The following is a 21,721-nucleotide window of genomic DNA, read 5'->3' as shown; positions in this document are numbered from 1 at the left end:
AGTGGAGCGAGGCCTTCCCTAACTGGATGTTGAAGCGATTGGCGATACGGGTGAGAGCGGACTACGCGCCGTTTCACGCGGACATCCGGATAGTGTTATAACCAATTTACGTGAACCCGCTTGATCGCGATGCTCGCATAACCAAACGCCTTGCCATGTACCAAGCGATAATTTACCATCAGTTATAGGGATTGTCAATGAACTGCCGAGGAAGCAGGCTTTCACGTGTGCCGGCTGAAATAAAAATTAATATAATAGTAATCAAATCTTTAAAAACATGTGCAAAGTAACATGTTAAAGTTTAAATCTTCTTTCTCAAATACACTACAATGGGTATATAACGTTGCGAGATGCCATCTACTCACCATATCATCGGGTCCTTCGCACGAGTGCCTGTACGGTAGACCTTCGGGAACTATTTTATTCAACATCATTTCCATGTCATCTCTATATATATATAGTATATTATAAGTGAATGAATTGCCATAAAATTATATATTTACTAAACAAGAAATTAAAGAAGGGAGAAATTTATATTACCTGACATCTGGATCCCAACTCTCATTCAATGCCAAACTCGCTGATGTGTGTAGAACTGTAACAAATAAAAGAAATATTTATGTAAAAACATGTGCATTATTTAAATAAAATTTAAGTATGTATATTAGACTGGGTCGATTTATTAACCGATATCGCGCAGTCGATTTTTCGATAGGATTTGGGCTCAGGAAAAAAAGTTCCACTACCATACCCAAAAATATAATTTTCGAGCCTGCGAAACATTTTGAATTCATACAGATGGCAACTGTTTGACAAAAACGTTCACAATAGTAAACAGCCTCGATCACCTGTTGAATCGCTGTTCGATTACTTAAATTATTTACTCAATAGTGCAGGCGACTGGTTTATTGCATTATTTACATATTTTAAAATTTTCGCTTAACTGGTTGCTCAGATTTTATCTGTTAACTAGATTTTAGAAATTAATAGAAATATGTAGTCTGATTCTCAGTATACACATTTAAAAGAAAAGCTGATTTGAGACACAAACGGGGCAATTCATGGCAGTTCAATTTAATAACCGCGAGTAAAAAACAAACCTATCTTCCATTCTCTGGCCATTCGCGACAGCCATTCTCCCTGTCAGCTATTATTTGACAGGTTGGTATGGCAATGGAAGAATGAAAGATTTTTCACTTGTATGAATTCGCAATGCTGCGAAATTCTTTTTTGCGACTTTGATTCTTAAGGTTTTTTTCATGACTTACTAAAAAAAATTTCATTTGATTGTAAAATTTTCATTTATACCCTGACCGACCCAAAAATGTCCGCTAAAAACGTTGGCGACAACAGTTTTTTTTTTTCAATACATATGTAATTTTTTTTAGTAGGTCATGAAAAAAACCTTAAAAATCAAAGTCGGAAAAAAGTTTTTTTTTGGGTATGCGTAGTGGAACCTTTTTTTCTGAGCCCAAATCCTATCGAAAAATTGATGTCGCGATATCTTTTAACTTTCGTCCATACAAATCGACCTACCCTAATGTATATGTAAAATAATAGTTAAAAGTATTAACATAAATCATTATGAATATATACATACAGCAGCGAACATAAAAAATGCAATTATTTATTTCCGCTTTTTTATGAAAAGGCTTTGAATTTTGTTACTGAAACTAAAGCCCACTTGCAGAACTGCAAGTTATATTTTTAACTCAGAACTAGATTGAAATGTGGGGCTAAACCCATACAATTTTGACAAATTTGTAAATTACCTCGGAGCTAAAAGGATAGCTTACCGTGCTGCAAGGGGGCCTAAAAATCTCAAAAAAGATTTCGAAAAAAATTCGAACGTTCGGGGAAATTTCGTGCTTTTTATTTGGAGTTCTCCGAATTTTTTTGAGTGTGCAGTTTTATAGCTCAATCATTTTTAGTCTAACAAAGTGCAAGTTATATGTCTCCCAAAATACGCATTGATTTTTGGCATTTTTTTCCGAAGGGTGTTTTAGATTTTCCTCAGTACATGTGAACATTTTTTAATATGGAAGAAATTCTGAAACCCACCTCCGAAAAATACTCTGTCAAATATAAATCAAATTTTTGAGGAACCTTAAACTTGTACTTAGTTAGACTAAAAATGATTGGGCTACAAGACTGCATACCCAAAATAATTCACAGAACTCCAAATAAAAATTAAATGATTTTAGCCGTTTAGCCAATGTAAAATGATACATATTAGACTGGGTCGATTTATTAACCGATATCACGCCATCGATTTTTCGATAGGATTTGGGCTCTGGAAAAAAGTTCCACTACGAATACCCAAAAAAATAATTTTCGAGCCTGCGAAATTTCATTTTTTTTTTAATTCTTTTCGACTTTGATTTTTAAGGTTTTTTTCATGACCTACTAAAAAAATTTTCATTTGATTGTGAAATTTTCATGTATACCCTGTCCGAACCAAAAATGTCCGTTAAAGACATTTACAACACACGTTTTTAGCGGACATTTTTGGGTCGGACAGGGTATACATAGTATACATATGAAAATTTTTTTAGCGGGTCATGGAAAAAAACCTTAAAAATCAAAGTCGAAAAAAAGTTAAAAAAATGAAATTTCCAGCCTTGAAAATTATTTGTTTGGGTATGCGTAGTGGAAATTTTTTTCCTGAGCCCAAATCCTATCGAAAAATCGATGGCGCGATATCGGTTAACTTTCGTCCATACACCCTAATACATATACTTATGTTTTTTCTTTAAATTTACACAATTTATTGTTGAAAAGGCACGAGTCAGGTTGCTATGCGGTAAGCCACAATAAGGAGCAAACTGCAGTAATGCATGGTATCTTTAAATAGCCGAACAGGGCTATGTAAATGTTGGTAAAGTGCAATGAATAATTACGGCATGAACTGTAAGTGATGTACCCATGAGAATATAAAACTTGGAAGGGGAAACTACTACAAAAGTACAGTGGCGCTAACACAAATAACGCTTGTTTTTTAAATAAGGAATAATATTTATAGGGGCGGAGAGGGAATGAAAAGGACAGGAAAGGAAAGGGAGGAAAGGGAATGAAGGGACAGGAAAGGAAAGGAAGGGAAAAGAAAGGAATGAAATGAAAAGAAAAGGATTGGAAGTGGCTATTCTATCGGAATTTCTAGACAAATAATTATGTTAAATAATTTGCAACAAATAACCGCCAATAAGAGGAAAATACCAATCTAATATTATTGACGAGGAAATATAAGGTCCCTAGTTGGGTAAAGCCTAAGCTTGGAGGGGTAATGCTAAAAGAGAAGTACAGCAGAAAATATCTAGGATTTATGGATTAATACTATATAGTTAAGACGTCGTGGAAACTCCAGATGCGAGATAGAGCGAAGGAAGCCTACGTAGCACTGTATGCATGCAAGAGGAAGCTTGGAAGATTTTATGCACGTGGTGGCTATCGCTCAAACACTCTGATTGGGTGTTTAAGGCAATTCTCACGCTAAGTATTTTACCACGCAAATAAAAAGACGACAAAAAATTTTAAGGACTACCCTTATATAAATGTACCAAAAAATAGAAGGCAATTTTTCCTTTAATACAGACATAGTCTTGTTGAATTTTAACTAAAAAACTTTAACAACAGCTCTAGTAAAGGAATTTTGGGATTTAAAACTATAAAGGTGGAGCGCAATCTTTCAATTTAAGGCAAACCATGTACTTGGGATTAACTAATTGATTATTTGAAATTTAAACACGCGCTCTAACTTTATAATTTTAAATCCCAAAATTCTTTTACAAGAGCTATTGTTAAAGTTTTTTAGTCAAAATTCAACAAGACTATGTCTGTATTAAAGGAAAAATTGCCTTCTATTTATTGGTCCATTTATATACAGGTAGTCCTTAAAATTTTTTTATCATCTTTTTATTTTCAATTTTTTAGTACTACCTACAAAAAGGCAATTGCAACTTTGATGAGTAATTTAAGTAATTCCTAAGTGAAAATTCTCATCTTTATTTATTTGTTCCAAATAGCAAGATTTATGAGAATTAGTGGAATTTTCGCTGACAACACTGGCGAAAACAACAGAATTCCACCTCGCATCATAACAAGAGAATTTCACCTCATTTGTCAGCTACTTAATTTGCACAGCTGAAAATCGTGGTGAAACTCGCATACGCTTGAAAGTCTAAAAGAATCGTGGTGAAAGTCGCGTACACCTAAAAGTATGCAAGGACGGGCATTGAGTTGGGCCTTCAACGAGGTGGAATTCTACAACGCCTGCAACACTCAGGAGGCTAGCCATGAAGGTATGGCCTAATCTTCTAAATAGTTCGACTTGGGCGTTAGGTAGCTCAAATTTTTTGATCAAACATTACACTGTCACCGAGTTTTAAACTATATTTCAGGTTTCAAGTCTCTATATATCCAGGAAGTTAGTTAAAAATCTATTGCAAGATTCCCAATTTAAAACTAGTTTTCTCAATATCTCGATCCATGCGCCACCTAGCGGATTTTTTTGATAAAATATTGCATTGTCACCGGGTTCTGACTTACGGCCCAAGTTTCATGTCTCTAGCTCATCGGGATTTACTCGAAAATCGATCGCAAGATTCCCCCCGTTTTTAAACGATTTGCAGTTATCTTGACTAGCGCGCCACCTTTCGGAACTTTGTTTTCTATAAGTTGTATTGGCACCAGGCCTCTAACTAAGTGCCAAGTTTCAAGTCTCTAAGTAACCGGGAAAATGGATTGAAAGATTCCTAAATTAAAATTTGTTTTCTTACTATCTCGATCCGCGTGCCACCTAGCGAATTTTTTTTGATCAAATGTTGCATTGTCACCGGGTTCTGACCCACGGCCCAAGTTTCAAGTCTCTATCTCACCGGCATGTTACTCAAAAATCGATCGCAAGATTCCCCTCGTTTTTCAGGGATTTGTAGTTATCTCAATTAGCACGCCACCTAGCGGAACCTCGTTTTCTATAAATTGTATTGTCACCGGGTCTCGAATTATGTGCTAAGTTACAAGTCTCAAGGTCACCGGGAAGTTAGTTAAAAATGGATTGAAAGATTCCCAAATTAAAATAAATTTTCCTAATATCTCCATCCATGCGCCACCTAGCGGAATTTTTTTGATAAAATATTGAATTGTCACCGGGTTCTGACTTACGACTCAAGTTTCAAGTCGCTAGCTCACCGGCAAGTTACTCAAAAATCGCTCGCAAGATTCCCTGCGTTTTTCAGGGATTTTCGTTTATCTCGATTCGTCTGCCACCTGGCGGCATTTTGTTTTCCACGAATTGTAGTGCCATCGACTCGCAAACTATGTGCTAAGTTTCAAGTCTCTGGATCACCGCGAAGTTATTTAAAAGTCTATCGCAAAATTTCCATTTTAAAATTAATTTTCTGTATATCTCGATCCGAGCGCAACCTAGCGGATTTTTTTTCACTTGCATTGTAATGTCCCCCAGATCTGAACTATGTTCTAAGTATCAAGTGTCTAGCTCAACGGGAAGTTACCGAAAAAGAATTTCCGTAGGTCAAAAATTCGTACCTCGACAGCAACATTGCATGTAATTCTACACATCGCATCTGCAGACCTAACACCCCCTAACAGGTTAGGGGCTTAGAATATGCCCGCGGCAGGTATGCCTGTCGTAAGAGGCGACTAAAAACCAAATTGATTCAAGGGGTTGTGTAGCCTCATATATGGATCTAGGGAGTGGGAGGGCGGGATGACCTATAAGGCTTCATGTGGTCATACTCGTTCCCGAGATGGTCGGGCCAGTAGCTACCTTAATGGTGCTTGTTACCGAAACGTACCGGATCTGCATACGACAAAGGACCATCAACATCGATAACGCTCCCCAAACCTTCGTGGAGTATCTTTATCGCTACAAAAACAACAACAACCCGTAATGGCCAGAAATATAGCGCTAGCAACTGCAGCAAGGTTTGAAGTCTCGGGCGTTTTAAGAGAAGGCAGTATAGCACCAATTATTATACGGGGCGCGAGCTACATATACATACATCTACGATGAAATGAATATTCAGGTGTTCTCATCCTGTTGACGGTTTCTCTTATTCTGACAAGTTCGGCATGCATATTTTAGAGGGTTGTCTATCATACAGAACTCCCTTGGGCATGCATATTTTAGAGGGTTGTCTCTCACACAGAACTCCGATCGGAGTAGATTTTACTATACATACCTATATTTAGAAATATAATAACTATATAAGCTGCTACTAGAATTGTTTAGCCAAAAAGATTAACGTAACGTGTGTTTCCCAAAAGAACATAGAAACAAGTAAGGAAGGTTAAGTTCGGGTGTAACCGAACATTACATACTCAGTTGAGAGCTATGGTGACAACATAAGGGAAAATAACCATGTAGGAAAATGAACCGAGGGAAACCCTGGAATGTGTTTGTATGACATGCGTATCAAATGAAAGGCATTAAAGAGTATTTTATGAGGGAGTGGGCCATAGTTCTATAGGTGGACGCCATTTAGGGATATAGCCATAAAGGTGGATCAGGGTTGACTCTAGAATGCGTTTGTACGATATGGGTATCAAATGAAAGGTGTTAATGAGTATTTTAAAAGGGAGTAATCCTTAGTTCCATAGGTGGACGCCGTTTCGAGATATCGCCATAAAGGTGGACCAGGGGTGACCCTAGAATTTGTTTGTACAATATGGGTATCAAACGAATGGTGGTAATGAGTATTTTAAAAGGGAGTGGGCCTTAGTTCTATAGGTGGATGCCGTTTCGAAATATCGCCATAAAAGTGGACCAGGGGTGACTCTAGAATGTGTTTGTACGATATGGGTATCAAATTAAAGGTATTAATGAGGGTTTTAAAAGGGAGTGGTGGTTGTTGTATAGGTGGTCGCCTTTTCCAGATATCGCCATAAAGGTGGACCAGGGGTGACTCTAGAATGCGTTTATACGATATGGGTATCAAATGAAAGGTGTTAATGAGTATTTTAAAAGGGAGTAATCCTTAGTTCCATAGGTGGACGCCGTTTCGAGATATCGCCATAAAGGTGGACCAGGGGTGACCCTAGAATTTGTTTGTACAATATGGGTATCAAAAGAAAGGTGTTAATGAGTATTTTAAAAGGGAGTAAGTAATCCTTAGTTCCATAGGTGGACGCCGTTTCGAGATATCGCCATAAAGGTGGACCAGGGCTGACCCTAGAATTTGTTTGTACAATATGGGCATCAAACGAAAGGTGTTAATGAGTATTTTAAAAGGGAGCGGGCCTTAGTTCTATAGGTGGACGCCGTTTCGAAATATCACCACAAAGGTGGACCAGGGGTGACTCTAGAATGTGTTTGTACGATATGGGTATCAAATTAAAGGTATTAATGAGGGTTTTAAAAGGGAGTGGTGGTTGTTGTATAGGTGGTCGCATTTTCGAGATATCGCCATAAAGGTGGACCAGGGGTGACCCTAGAATTTGTTTGTACAATATGGGTATCAAAAGAAAGGTGTTAATGAGTATTTTAAAGGGGAGTAATCCTTAGTTCCATAGGTGGACGCCGTTTCGAGATATCGCCATAAAGGTGGAGCAGGGGTGACCCTAGAATTTGTTTGTACAATATGGGTATCAAAAGAAAGGTGTTAATGAGTTTTTTAAAAGGGAGTAATCCTTAGTTCCATAGGTGGACGCCGTTTCGAGATATCGCCATAAAGGTGGGCCAGGGGAGACTCTAGAATTCGTTTGTGCAGTATCAAACGAAAGGAGTTAATGAGTATTTTAAAAGGGAGTGGGTCTTAGTTCTATAGGTGGACGCCTTTTCGAGGTATCGCAATAAAGGTGGACCAGGGGTGACTCTAGACTTTGTTTGTGCGATATGGGTATAAAATGAAAGGTGTTAATGAGTATTTTTAAAAGGGAGTGGGCCTTCGTTCTATAGGTGTTCGCCTTTTCGAGATATCGCCATAAAGGTGGACCAGGGGTGACTTTAGAATGTGTTTGTACGATATGGGTATCAAATTAAAGGCAAGAATGAGAGTTTTAAAAGGGAGTGGTGGTAGTTGTATATGTGAAGGCGTTTTCCAGATATCGACCAAAATGTGGACCAGGGTGACCCAGAACATTATCTGTTGGATACCGCTAATTTATTTATATATGTAATACCTGCCAAGATTTTAATGGTTTTTTATTTCGCCCTGCAGAACTTTTTCATTTTCTTCTACATAATATGGTAGGTGTCACAACCATTTTATAAAGTTTTTTCTAAAGTTATATTTCGCGTCAATAAAACAATCCAATTACCTTACCATGTTTCATCCCTTTTTTCGTATTTGGTATAGAATTATGGCATTTTTTTCATTTTTCGTAATTTTCGATATCGAAAAAGTGGGCGTGGTCATAGTCGGATTTCGTTCATTTTTCATACCAAGATAAAGTGAGTTCAAGTAAGCACGTGAACTAAGTTCATTAAAGATATGTCGATTTTTGCTCAAGTTATCATGTCAACGGCCATGCGGAAGGACAGACGGACGACTGTGTATAAAAACTGGGCGTGGCATTAACAGATTCCGCCCATTTTCACAGAAAACAGTTAACGTCATAAAATCTATGCCCCTACCAAATTTCAAAAGGATTGGTTAATTTTTGTTCGACTTATGGCGTTAAAAGTATCCTAGACAAATTAAATGAAAAGGGTGGAGCCACGCCCATTTTGAAATTTTCTTTTATTTTTGTATTTTGTTGCACCACATCATTACTGGAGTTGAATGTTGACATAATTTACTTATATACTGTAAAGATATTAAATTTTTTGTTAAAATTTTACTTTAAAAAAATTTTTTTTAAAAAGTGGGCGATTTTGCTAATTTTTATTAAGCGTAGATATAGTAATAGCAGTAACGTTCCTGCCAAATTTCATCATGATATCTTCAACGACTGCCAAATTACAGCTTGCAAACGTTTTAAATTACCTTCTTTTAAAAGTGGGCGGTGCCACGCCCATTGTTCAAAATTTTACTAATTTTCTATTCTGCGTCATAAGTTCAACTCATCTACCAAGTTTCGTCGCTTTATCTGTCCTTTGTAATGAATTATCGCACTTTTTCGGTTTTTCGAAATTTTCGATATCGAAAAAGTGGGCGTGGTTATAGTCCGATAACGTTCATTTTAAATAGCGATCTGAGATGAGTGCTCAGGAACCTACATACCAAATTTCATCAAGATACCTCAAAATTTACTCAAGTTATCGTGTTAACGGACGGACGGACGGACATGGCTCAATAAAATTTTTTTTCGATCCTGATTATTTTGATATATGGAAGTCTATATCTATCTCGATTCCTTTATATATGTACAACCAACCGTTATCCAATCAAACTTAATATACTCTGTGAGCTCTGCTCAACTGAGTATAAAAATTTTGCAGAAAACTAATTTTTTGAGGAATTTTGTACGAAAAATTAAGCAATCAAAATTTAATACTTTTGTAATACAAGTAAACGAGCCAGACCCGTACGCATCTTGCACACCAATATAAAGTCTCTTATCAAATATCAACAGAAATCAGCTGTTCTATCAATCAATTAAAACTTACAGCTTACGCTGCCATCTGGCGTATGGTTGCAACTGCCGGTAATGCAGTGCAAATATTCACAATAGTGTCATAGTACAAATAGATTTCTTTGTTTGCTCACAATCGTTTATTTTTAACAAATTATTTTAATAAAATATAGCTAAACAAAAGCACTACGACCAAAATTGCCCAAAGCTCGCTAATAGCCCGAATCTCAATCCTTACAGCCAAAACTTTATTTATAGATTTGGATTCCAAATAAGAGCGAAAAAGGGACCCGTACGTAAAAACAGCAATTAGAAATAATATGTATGATACTGGAAAATAGAGCTACCGAAAAAGTGAGGTTATGTTGTTGCCATCACCTTCATTATTACATCATGTGCTGCTACAATCACAAAACTGATTGCGAGCATTTTCTATTAGCAATATAGGAGTATTACATATATGCAATAACTTCACACAGTACATCAACAAGTAGTGTACCAGGAATTATACACAGACCGATTTACCGACAGACGGACCGCTGAATTTATTCTTTCCTAAAAGAGCGAGTACTATTTCCCACTTTTCTAGAATTCTTTAAAATAAAATCTACCTAGGATACATATACCCAAATAACACTAGTTACACTTACTTTGCCTGATGGCATGACACCGCCCACTTTCTCAAAATCTTATATAGTCTGTCATATACCCAGTGATCACCTGATCCTACTGTGAAAATGAAATTAAAAAATAAAATATTTTCAAAACTTCAGGAATTTTTTCCTAGTGCTTATTGGGTGAAATAGCATGCATTGTTTATATGCAACCAAATCAATTTGCAAACTTTAAAATATTAGTAATTTCATTTGGGTATTCTATGTCAATTTATAATGCGTTTAATGTCAGTAGTTGTACATGTATGACATGTCCAATTACATAATCGTTAAGTTCATAGATACATATATACGTATGTAGTAAGTATATTGTGACGCATATTAGCATTACTAAGTGATACTCACATCCCTAAGGTTATTAAATAAAGGCACAACAACAATAAAGCAAACTGCCACTCCTGTGTACGTAAACAAATCAATCATCATTTACTCACATACATACAAGGCAACGGAGAGATACGCACAAACACATGTAATCATCAGCCGAAATAGTACTCACATATACACACGCATATGGTTGCAAACTGCAAGTAAACCTGTATATGGCTGGTAACCAAGCACAAAGTTCGAGAAATTACTAGACCTTAGCAGAAATATGCGAATGAAGCAACGGAGAGTATAAAAGCAGCGCAAGCTCAGCAGTTAGAATCAGATTTAAGCACGCTATTACTTGCGAAGTGAAGTTTAATTGTGCAGTATTCTCAAAGTAGTCTAATAAAGACCATTTTGTAATACAGAATATTGGAGTGTTTTATTCAACAGCTTAGCGATACGAACGTTAGCAGGTTTCAAATAAGTGGAATTTCACTAAATTCGTTACAATATGAAAGCATAAGAATATGAACAAAAACTTTGATATTTTAATACCAGCAAAATTTGTTTGGCGTATGTCGTTCCCAGGATTACTGACATGAGTGAAGTATTTTTATCTAGTTTAAAGAGGCTGAGTGGTGAGCAATGGCCTTTCAAATAAATTTACAACAGACGCACTAGCAGCCGGAAAACCAGAAAATTCAAGTTATATGAAACAGTGAAATGGAAAATACAATTGACTATTGAAGTGACTATTCCCATATCGAAGTGACGCATTTAGATCTGATGATTTCTTATTTACAACCGGTAATGGTGTAGTCCGTCAGTTTAGGTAAAAAAGGGCAAATATCGGAAATGGAGATAAGAAGCTGGAAACTTGCATACGCCTTTATTTTGACATTACATTAATGGCACTAAAAGTCACAATAAATCGCATATGCTCCTCTTGAGATATTCGAGGTCAAAAGTGGAAATTTGTTCTTCGCAAACACCCCAATTCCTGAAGCTTGTTCCGTACGAAGTTGACACCATGAAATTCTCCAAATGTCCACCCTGTATTATTTTTCAAGCATTTCTGAGTAACAGCACGGAAAGTGCAAGCAATCGCTGAATGAAATTCGATTTTAAATTAAAAAGTATACGAGCCGGACCCGTGCGCATCTTGCGCTACCAATATAAAAGTATTTTATTAATATCAACAGAAATCAGCTGTTCTGTCAATCAATTAAAACTTACAGCTTGCGCTGCCATCTGGCGTATGGTAGCTCCTGCCGGCAATGTAGTGCAACTATTCACAATAGTGCCATAGTACACAGATTTCTTTGTTTGCTCACAATAGTTTACTTTTAACAAATTATTTTAATAAAATATAGCTAAACAAAAGCACTACGACCAAAATTGCCCAAAGCTCGCTAATAGCCCGAATCTCCATCTTTATATATATATTGTAACGAATTTACTGAAATTCCGCTTCTTCCAAATTTTCTACTAACGTTCAAATCACTAAACTGTTGAATAAATAACACCACTATTCGATAATGCAAAAGGCCTTTATTAAAGTTCTTCACAATAATACTACTATTGCTCGCCAGATGCGTCTTAAATCAAAACTGATTGTCGCGCCTCTACTGTTGCCGCTTTTATACTGTGAGGTTTCCTCGTTCACATATTTCTAGGCGCTTCCATTTCCAGAACTTACCAGTTAGTGCTATATAATTATATCTAAAGATGCACGTGTACAGCCTCTCATATGCGCGTGCATTTGTGAGCGACACCTCCACAATTATAATTGCACATCCTTGGGATCATCTCAGATAATATATTTGCATGTGTCTGCGCGCCTCTTCTCCGCTGCGTGCACGCACATATGTGTAGACATAATGATTGATCTATTGATGTGAATACAAGTCACTGCTTAGCATCGGCTTAGAGATGATAGCACCCCCTAGTGTTGCCAATATTCGTCACACTGCCCTCCACCTCAGTCTGATCGTCCCGATCAGACAAATCCCTCGATCTAAACGCTGCTAGCCTCTCCAAATGAACCACTTTCATTTTGGTTCGTGGTTTGCCAATGGTTTATTCGACGTATAGTATTGTGACGAATATTATGATCACTAAGTGTTACTACCATAACTAAGCCGATACAGTATGTACGTAAAAAATCAATCATCATGTACACACATACATACAAGGCAGCAGAGACATACTCACAAACACATGTCTTCATCAGCCGAAGTAGTACTCACATATACACACGCATATGGATACAAACTACAAATATACATGTATATAGCTGGTAAACAAGCATGAAGTTTACGAAATTACTAGACCTTAGGAGAAATGGGTGAACGAGGAAACCGAGAGTATAAAAGCAGCGGAAGCTGAGTAGTCAGCAGTTTGATTTAAACACGAAATTAGTTATGAAGTAAGAGTTATTGTGAAGTACTCTCAAAGTAGTTTAATAAAGACCATTTTGCAATACAGAATATTGGAGTGATTTATTCAACAGTTGAGCGATTCGAACGTTAGCAGAAGGTTGCAAATAAGCAGAATTTCCCTAAAATTTGTTACAGTGTGATTATATGTACATTAGGGTAGTCCTTATTAATCAATTATACGATAATTTCCATTCTCAGTTCTTCAAACATTAATACCAAGGCCAAAAATATCACGAACAAATTTTTGTACCGATTGAAGACGGTTAAGAGGTGTCACAGAATCGAAGTAAAGATTTATCTACGGGGACCCAAAAATTAAAATACATTTTTTTGTTTCAAAATACCAAAAACCTATAGTATTAATCGATTACAGTGTGAGGGCTGGGTCTGTAAATATAAGGAAATTGATTTATAAGGACCACCTTAATGTGCATACATAAGTCTGAAAAATAGTCATTGATAATTGAAATGTGGCAGGTGTGGAATAAAAGGCAAAAAAAGGCATTTATAATTTAAAGGAGAAAATCGGTATAAATCTATGTACGTTCTAAAATCCAACTTTTAAGTAATTTAAAATCGTTCTGAAATAAAAAGTGTGTTCTGCACTTGAAAATATTGAAATTAAAACGATTTTATATAAATAGTCCGTAAGACAATGCATGGTAAATATAAAAAGGCAAAGCACCTAGAAAAGGCGGAAAAAGGCGATGAAATAAAAAAGGCACAAAAAAGGCAAAATAAAAATTTATATTTTTAATAAAAAAGATGTCAAACGCGTAATTCTTGATTTCATTTACAGATAGGACAAAATAGGCAAATGCCTTAAAATCCTAACCCTGGTTATTACGTTAATTATACTCAGCGTGCTTTGCACACAGAGTATATTAACTTTGAGTGGATAACGGTTGGTTGTACAGGTATAAAGGGATCGAGATAGATATAGACTTCCATATATCAAAATCATCAGTATCGAAAAAAAGTTGATTGAGCCATGTCCGTCCGTCCGTTAGCACTATAACTTGAGTAAATATTGAGTTATCTTCACCAAATTTGGTACACGAGCTTATCTGGACTCAGAATAGATTTGTATTGAAAATGAGCGAAATCGGATGATAACCACGCCCACTTTTTATATATATAACATTTTGTAAAACACAAAAACCTAATAATTTTGAAATAATACACCTAGAATGTTGAAATTCGACACGTGGACTGATATTGCCTCTTGATAAAAATTTGGAAAAAGTTTTTTAAATGGGCGTGGCACCGCCCACTTGTAATAACATCAATTTTACAAATATTATTAATCATAAATCAAAAATCGTTAAACATATCGTAACAAAATTCGGCAGAGAGGTTGCCCTTACTAAAAAGAATGCTTTGAAGAAAAATTAACGGAATCGATTAAGGACCACGCCCACTTTTATATAAAAGATTTTTAAAAGGGTCGGAGACGAAATTAATAAGCTATATCTTAGCGAAAAAGAGCTTTGTGTCAATAGAATTTTACTTTCTAAATTGAATTATAATATTAAATTGGCTACCGAAACTTAGAAAATTGCTTAGTCATAAAAGGAGCCCATTTTCAAAAAATTGCATTTATTCCTATGTCTCGTTATAATTCTACTTGGGAAAAGAAATACCATTGATATAAAGCTCTTTTTGCAAAGATATAGCTTATTTTATTCGCCCACGACGCTTTTAAAAGTCTTTTATATAAAAGTGGCGTGGTCCTTAACCGATTTCGTTAATTTTTCTTCGAAGCATTCCTTATAGTAAAGGCAACCTCTGTGTCAAATTTTGTTATGGTAGGCTTAACGGTTTTTGATTTATGATTAATAATATTTGGGAAATCGATTTTATCACGCTCATTTTCAAAAATTTTTTAAAATTTTTGTCAAGTCTCAATATCAGTCCACGCATCAAATTTCAACGTTCTAGTTGTATTATTTACTAAACAATCAGGTTTTTTATGTTTTCCAAAATGTTATATATATAAAAAGTGGGCGTGGTTATCATCCGATTTCGCTCATTTTAAATAGCGATGCGAGATGGCAAGGAACCCATGTACCAGATTTCAATAAGATATCTCAATATTTACTAAAGTTATCGTGACCACAGAGAGATGGACGGACAGACGGACATGGCTAAATCAATTCGTTTTTTCATCATGAGCATTTTGATATATGGAAGTCTATATTTATCTCGATTCGTTTATGCCGTTACTATCAACCGTTATGTTACCAAAGTTAATATACTCTGTGTGCAAAGCACGCTCAGAGCTCATACATTAAAAAAAAATATAATTCGATTTTTGGTACATATGTATTAGGGCGGGTCGATTTGTGGGGAGGCAACAAAAACGCCCATTGCTCTGTGAAAATCATATTCTAGGGATCAAAATAAGAAACTTTGCCGAAGGAACCATACCTCTAAAACGAATTGTACAATTATACTGCACTTCACAACTAATAGCGTGTTTAAATCAAACTGATTAGTTATTCCACAACTTGCGCTGCTTTTATACTCTCTGTTGCCTCGTCAGCATATTCCTCCAAAGGTCTAGACGTTTCACCTTCTAGAATCTCCTGTTTGGTTACCAACGATATACATGTATATTTGGAGTTTATGCGTTTCTCATAGTCATATGCGTGTGTATGTGTGAGTAACTACTTCAGCTGATGACTGCATGTGTGTGTGTGAGATATCTCTTCGTCGCCTGTTATGTTGTGTATAAATGATGATTTATGTGTTCATTTACACCAGTGTGGCTTGCTTTAATGTTTTTGTTGTTGCGTAATTATTTACTAACAGCCTAGTGATGTCAACATTCGCCACAATATTTTGTAAACAAAAATGTATCTTAGGATAAACCATTATTTTACTTAATAGATTTGGCAAAATTGAAAAAAAAAAAATTATAATAATAATAAACGATTTTGTCTTGTTGCTTGCTAAGAAGCGAATGAACAACGGAAACCGATGCATCAAATGATGTGGGCGTTCACCGTGCTCTCACTAACACATCTGCATTTTCATTTTGCCGACGTCTGCTTTAAAGGCATATTTGATCTCAGTAGCAGCCGCAAATGAAGACAGCTTTGAGTATCTGACGACGGACTTAACCTATCTTACCGACGTTGCTGGCTTTCTTCAACGCATTTTGCCACTTGATTGGTACTTGATGGCATTACGTATCATTGGTGGTGAGCAACCAATGATATTTTGAACTTCCATATAAGTTTTCTATCAGAAATCAGTTTTTTTATGAGGGCGCGTTGCTTAGGTGTGCAATTATTCTGCCTCTACATTACTGAAAAAGGAGCATCTAATAAAAATGTGGCCATTAGCTATAGAATATATCAATTAAATACACTAGCCTCACCGTTCCTTGAAAATTGTTATCAAAATTACCCAAAAGTTGTTGTGATAATAAAAACTTGGCCACTTAAATGAAATGAGCCATAAGCACTAGTAAGACTTTGACCGCAACTGTACCTCATAATCTAGGCAAGAAGCATGAATGCAGTCGCCTCCTAAATAAAATTTTTTAGAATTGATCGGTCTATGGTCTAGGTTAGGTTAAACTGGCCGGTCAATAAAGACCTCCCATAGACTGAATGTGTCCACGGAAAAACTCCGTCCTCTTGGCAAATACGCTTTTGTCAATGCCTTTCCTGCTTGATGGATCATATGCAACTCATGTCTCCTTTTCATTTCTCCCAAACAGATTGGGACCCGATCCCGTCAATTTTTTGGAACCATCCGTATACATGTATGCATATAGTACGTATTTTCTACCATTTCTGCACCCTGGCACCAACCCTCCGGCGCAGTTGTGGCACCAAGAACTTTTTCGAAGCCCAGGCACGGGACTTTATATTCTGTAAGGCCTCTGGTTTAGTTCCCGATAGACTCAACAGGAACATTATCTGGATGTCCATGCAGCTATCGACTAAGTATGGTTGGAGGTCATATATTGAACTTTATCTTTACCAATCATTTAAAAGTTTTAACTTAGTGGATGCGGCTTTAATCAGAGATGACTTAACCATATCCATCATCTCATGCAGTGCATTACAGTGGCTTTTATGAAAGAGACAGTCGGCTCACTCATTTAACTAGCGACTCCAAATTATGTTGCTATGTACTACAGCAAATAGTAAGAATTTAGGATTTTTACGATGCTAACACCATAATATTTATATACACATGTTAATGTTCGTCTGTGTAAATGAATTTTTATTACTTGCCGCGCTTTGCAAGTTGCAACCACACTCAATTGAGGCCAAGACATATGAATATTGATTTCCACTCCCTTCCGCCGTTTAGTTTTTATTTCCTCGTTTACCGGATGCAACAATTTCAGATTTGAACAATCCTCTTATTGGCACCTTTTTGTTCAATATTAACTGCTGATGGGCTGATAGGGCAAACCACTTTTGAACGTGTGAATATACAAATTAATTGAATATTTCTTTAAAGGCTTACTATGAAATAATCCAAAGAGTTGAATGCACATGTCTGAGAATTGTCGGGTTCGCATGCAGTCAAAATAAAGTTGGCTCTTAAAAACTTGAACTTTTGAATTTATATCTGACCAAGGACTTTCAACCTGCAAAGCTCCTCAAGAACCTTCCGAATGAATTTCTTGTCCCCTCTCTTTTTGTAGGTCCTCTCCAGGATCTGGCGAAAACCAAGTCTATAGTAGACCTACCTCGTTTGAAGACGCACGATAAGGATCAAGCAATTTGTCGACGGTGGCCGACAGTCGCTCCCACAATATACTAGATACTTAAATAAATACGACATTAGCAGGAGGCCGCTTACCACACCGAAGATCCCTGGCAAAGCAACATCAAAATTTTAGAAACAAGTTGTTTCAATTATACGAGCAATTTTTCTAAGCGGTTGCCCCTTGGCAGTGTTTGGCAAGCACTCCGAGTGTAATTATTTCTGCCATGAAAAGCTTCAGTGAAAACTCATCTACCTTGCAGATGCCGTTCGGAGTCGGCATAAAAACAAGTAGGTCCCGTCCCGCCGATGTCTTGGAAAAACTAAAAATTTTTTCGGAGGTTGTCGCTCCTACCACTTATTTTTTTGGTGGTAATTGGCATTGTCTCCAGTATCGAAAAATTCCAATCTGGAGGTGTGCGCTCGGCCAACGGTTCTATACATAGGAGCTGATGCATTGTCTAAACCAACTTTTTACTCCTATATTTGATAAGTTCGGCGGGTAGTTGTTCAAAGAGCTATTTGTTGGAACGCACTCTCGAAGATCATGTGCAGATCTTACAAACTAAGACTAACAAAATAAGTGATAACAGTTGTAGGAAGTGCGGGTTGGAGGAGGAAAAGATTGAGCACGTAATGTGCTCGTCAGGCTAAGACTCCATCTATCAGATCTAGAAGCAGCTAGGGGGGGGGGGGGGGGGTTGATAGGGGTTTTAAGTTTGGTCTTTAACACTATGGTCTCATTCAGTCTATGTGAGATCCTTACGAATCGGCCTGTCTAACCTAACCTAGCCTTGCCATAGTCGAGTCGCGGAACGCAGTCGACGAGTCGACGGGGACTTGGGTATCGGGTAAGTCATGTCCTTTTACCTATTTAGCACGCTACGTACGTTTGTTGCCTTATCGCAATTATCATTCCTACAGGAATCTGCCTCGGTCCTCAAGAATTTCGTCATCCGCCGAAGATTCCTCTCGGTAAGCGGGTGTGGAGTAATCATAAACGTTACTCTCATAACTGTGGGCTTTCTGCGCTACACAAGGACATAAGGATATCAAGGCTGCAACAAGGTATGGTTTCCTATTCTTTGATCATAAAAATGTAGGTACAAGGCAACGAGGAGATACCTCACACACACAGATGTATTAATCAGCCGAAGTTGTTACTCACACATACACACGCATATATGTAGCTCAATTACCAATCAGGAGTTACAGCAGTTATAGAAGGTGAAACGTCTAGACCATTGGAGAAATATGCTGACGAGGCAACAGAGAGTATAAAAGCAGCGCAAGCTCAGGAATGACTAATCAGTTTGGTTTAAACACGCAATTAGTTGTGAAGTATAAGTGTTATTGTGAAGTACCCTCAAAGTAGTCTAATAAAGACCATTTTGCATTACTGAATATTGGATTTATTTATTCGACAATTTAGCGATTCGAACGTTTGCAGAAGTGCGTAAATAACCAGGATTTCCCTAAATTCGTTACAATATCTAAGTACCTCTTCAGGCTTTTTACTCCATATCACATAGGGATTAACAGTTACACCACCTAGGAGGGAGTCTCTGCCATGCCAGAGCGAAGCATTCGCAGAGAATTTTAACCGGTGTTTCATCCTCCAGCTAACAGAAACGACAAATTTGAGTATCGGATAGATTTAACTTACGTAAGTGATATCGTATAGTACCCAGTGAAAGTTCGTAGGTCATCCCTACTTAGATTAATGAGTTTGGCTGATACTTTCGTTGCCGGAAGTATAAACAGTTTGGCCTGTTTTGCGCTGTCACTTTGCCCAGAGAGCACGCACGAGAACGTAAGAGTTGGGATCGAGCCCTAGAGATTCAAGCTTCTCCAACCCACTTGTTAACCTCATCTATCCGTGGTAAATTCTGTTGATTTAGCAAGCGATGGTCCGGCGACGCCAATCTGCTCTTAGAAGGAGGGGTTTGCCTGGCCTAGAAGGTTCAACGTAATTATAGAAAATCGTTAATGAGATGGACGGGCAATGGCAGTAGCTTCCGCAACATACGGGATCAATAAAGAGCAAAAGGGTGATAAATATCAATAAATCTCGTCAATACCTTAGGGAAGTATCTGTATCGCCATTAAATGTCAAAGTGTACAAAAATGAAAAATTTAATTCACTCAAAAATTTTGTCAAGAAATTAACCTGCAACTTTAACCGTTCTCAAACAAATTCGAATAAAACTCAATGCAAACCCTTTAATGTGTAAATACATAAAAATGTACTTATGCCACGAAAAAAAAGGTTTGCATATGTACTATTGCACGTTTTTCATAACAAGTAAATCATCGACCTGCTCCTCACAATGGCACAACATATCCTCTAAATAAGCTTGACCTCAATTTTTTCTTTAGTCGGCAAAATTAAAGAGCAAATTAAAAAGAAATAAGCGGAAGCAACAATAACAACGGATTCATGGACACAACATTAGGACAACCATAGCGGGGAGATGAAAATGAAGAGCTAAAAGTAATAACGAAACAATACGGAGGACATAAGGAGAAAGACAACTTATGGAAACCTGAAATTCATTCAATATGCCTTTCAACGTCGTATCGTGACCGAATCAGGTCGGATGATGCCGTTTGGAGGCGGTGAGGGTTGTGAGTAAGCAAAAAGGTAATAAATACAAGTAAGGAAGGCTAAGTTCAGGTGTAACCGAATATTACATACTCAGCCTAGAGCTTTGGAGACAAAATAAGTTAAAATCATCATGTAGGAAAATGAACCTAGGGTAACTCTGGAATGTGTTTGTATGACATTGGTATCAAATGGAAGGTAATAAAGAGTATTTTAAAAGGGAGTGGGCCATAGTTCTATAGGTGGACACCTTTTCGAGAAATCGTTATAAAGGTGAATCAGGGGTGACCATAGAATGTGTTTGTACGATATGGGTAACAAATGAAAGGCGTTAATGAGTATTTTAAAAGGGGGTGGGCCTTAGTTCTACTGGTGGACACCTTTTCGAGATATCGCCATAAAGGTGGACCAGGGGTGACTCTATAATGTGTTTGTACGATATGGGTATCAAATTAAAGGTATTAATGAGGGTTTTAAAAGGGAGTGAACCTTAGTTGTATATGTGAAGGCGTTTTCGAGATATCGACGAAAATGTGGACCAGGGTGACCCAGAACATCATCTTTCAGGTACTTTATTTATTTATTTATATATCGTTAGCTTAATGTGAAAATGTGCTAAGTCACTTTTTTGAAAAACTTTATTTTAATGCAGTTTTAAAACTGAATTCAAAATACATCGAGCACAACAAAAAAATATTTTAATTTTTCATTTTTACGTAAATGTGCTAAGTCGTCAGCTGTTAAAAAAAATGAGCTAAGTCAACCTGTCAATAATATCAATCTGAATTACTAGTAATTTCTTTGTGCGCGCATTTTATTTATTTATTTAATTCATTCTAAAATTACATGCTTTGTTGTTGTTGTATTAACGATAAAGACACTTGTCGAAGGCTTTGGGGAGTGTTGCCGATGTTGATGGTCCTCTGCCGGATATAGATCCGGACGTTCCGCTAACAACGCACTATTAACCCTGGACGGTCATCCTTATTTTTTGTACATTAACGTCATCCTTCGTCATTATGACGACGACCTATTTTAAATCCATTTTCAGAAGGGTGAGAGTAGAAATAATGAACGCGTTTTATTTTATTTTTTTAATCTATTTCATTATTGGTAAATACAAGTCAAAAATAAAAAGAAAAACTTATATTCTTTTAACTAAATTTAATAATTCACAGTCGTCTATCAATTGGCTTAAACTTTAAGGGATTGACTTTTAAAAAATAAAAAATCACAATTTGGGGCAGGAATTCTCATACAAGTCTTTAAGTTTCTTAAAACTAAATAATTAAACTTAAATAGGAAAAGCAACATTTAAAGTTCTAACCTCAGATAAGACAGGAGGCACAAACATCAACTTTATATTCTCCACTATGGCACTTTGCTTATACCACCTTCGTTATTCTTCGTTTGGAAGAAGG

The 21,721-nt window shown here is 36.8% G+C and overlaps 1 protein-coding gene across 1 annotated transcript in view; it reads right to left on the bottom strand.

Annotated features, from left to right (window-relative positions):
* Nucleotides 1-21,721, bottom strand: part of LOC137240597 (UPF0047 protein YjbQ) — a 58,234-nt gene continuing 36,513 nt past the window's right edge. Inside the window, exons 3-5 of the mRNA XM_067767083.1 lie at nt 541-595; nt 366-447; nt 1-234 (exon numbers count right to left, since the gene is read on the bottom strand). Of these exons, the coding sequence (XP_067623184.1) occupies nt 19-234; nt 366-447; nt 541-595 (353 nt within the window). The 3' untranslated portion in view covers nt 1-18. The remainder of the gene's footprint in view (nt 235-365; nt 448-540; nt 596-21,721) is intronic.

Source organism: Eurosta solidaginis, chromosome 2, assembly GCF_040869045.1.
Source record: "Eurosta solidaginis isolate ZX-2024a chromosome 2, ASM4086904v1, whole genome shotgun sequence".
Classification (NCBI taxonomy): Eukaryota; Metazoa; Arthropoda; class Insecta; order Diptera; family Tephritidae; genus Eurosta; species Eurosta solidaginis.
This window is presented reverse-complemented; position numbering and strand designations above follow the sequence as displayed.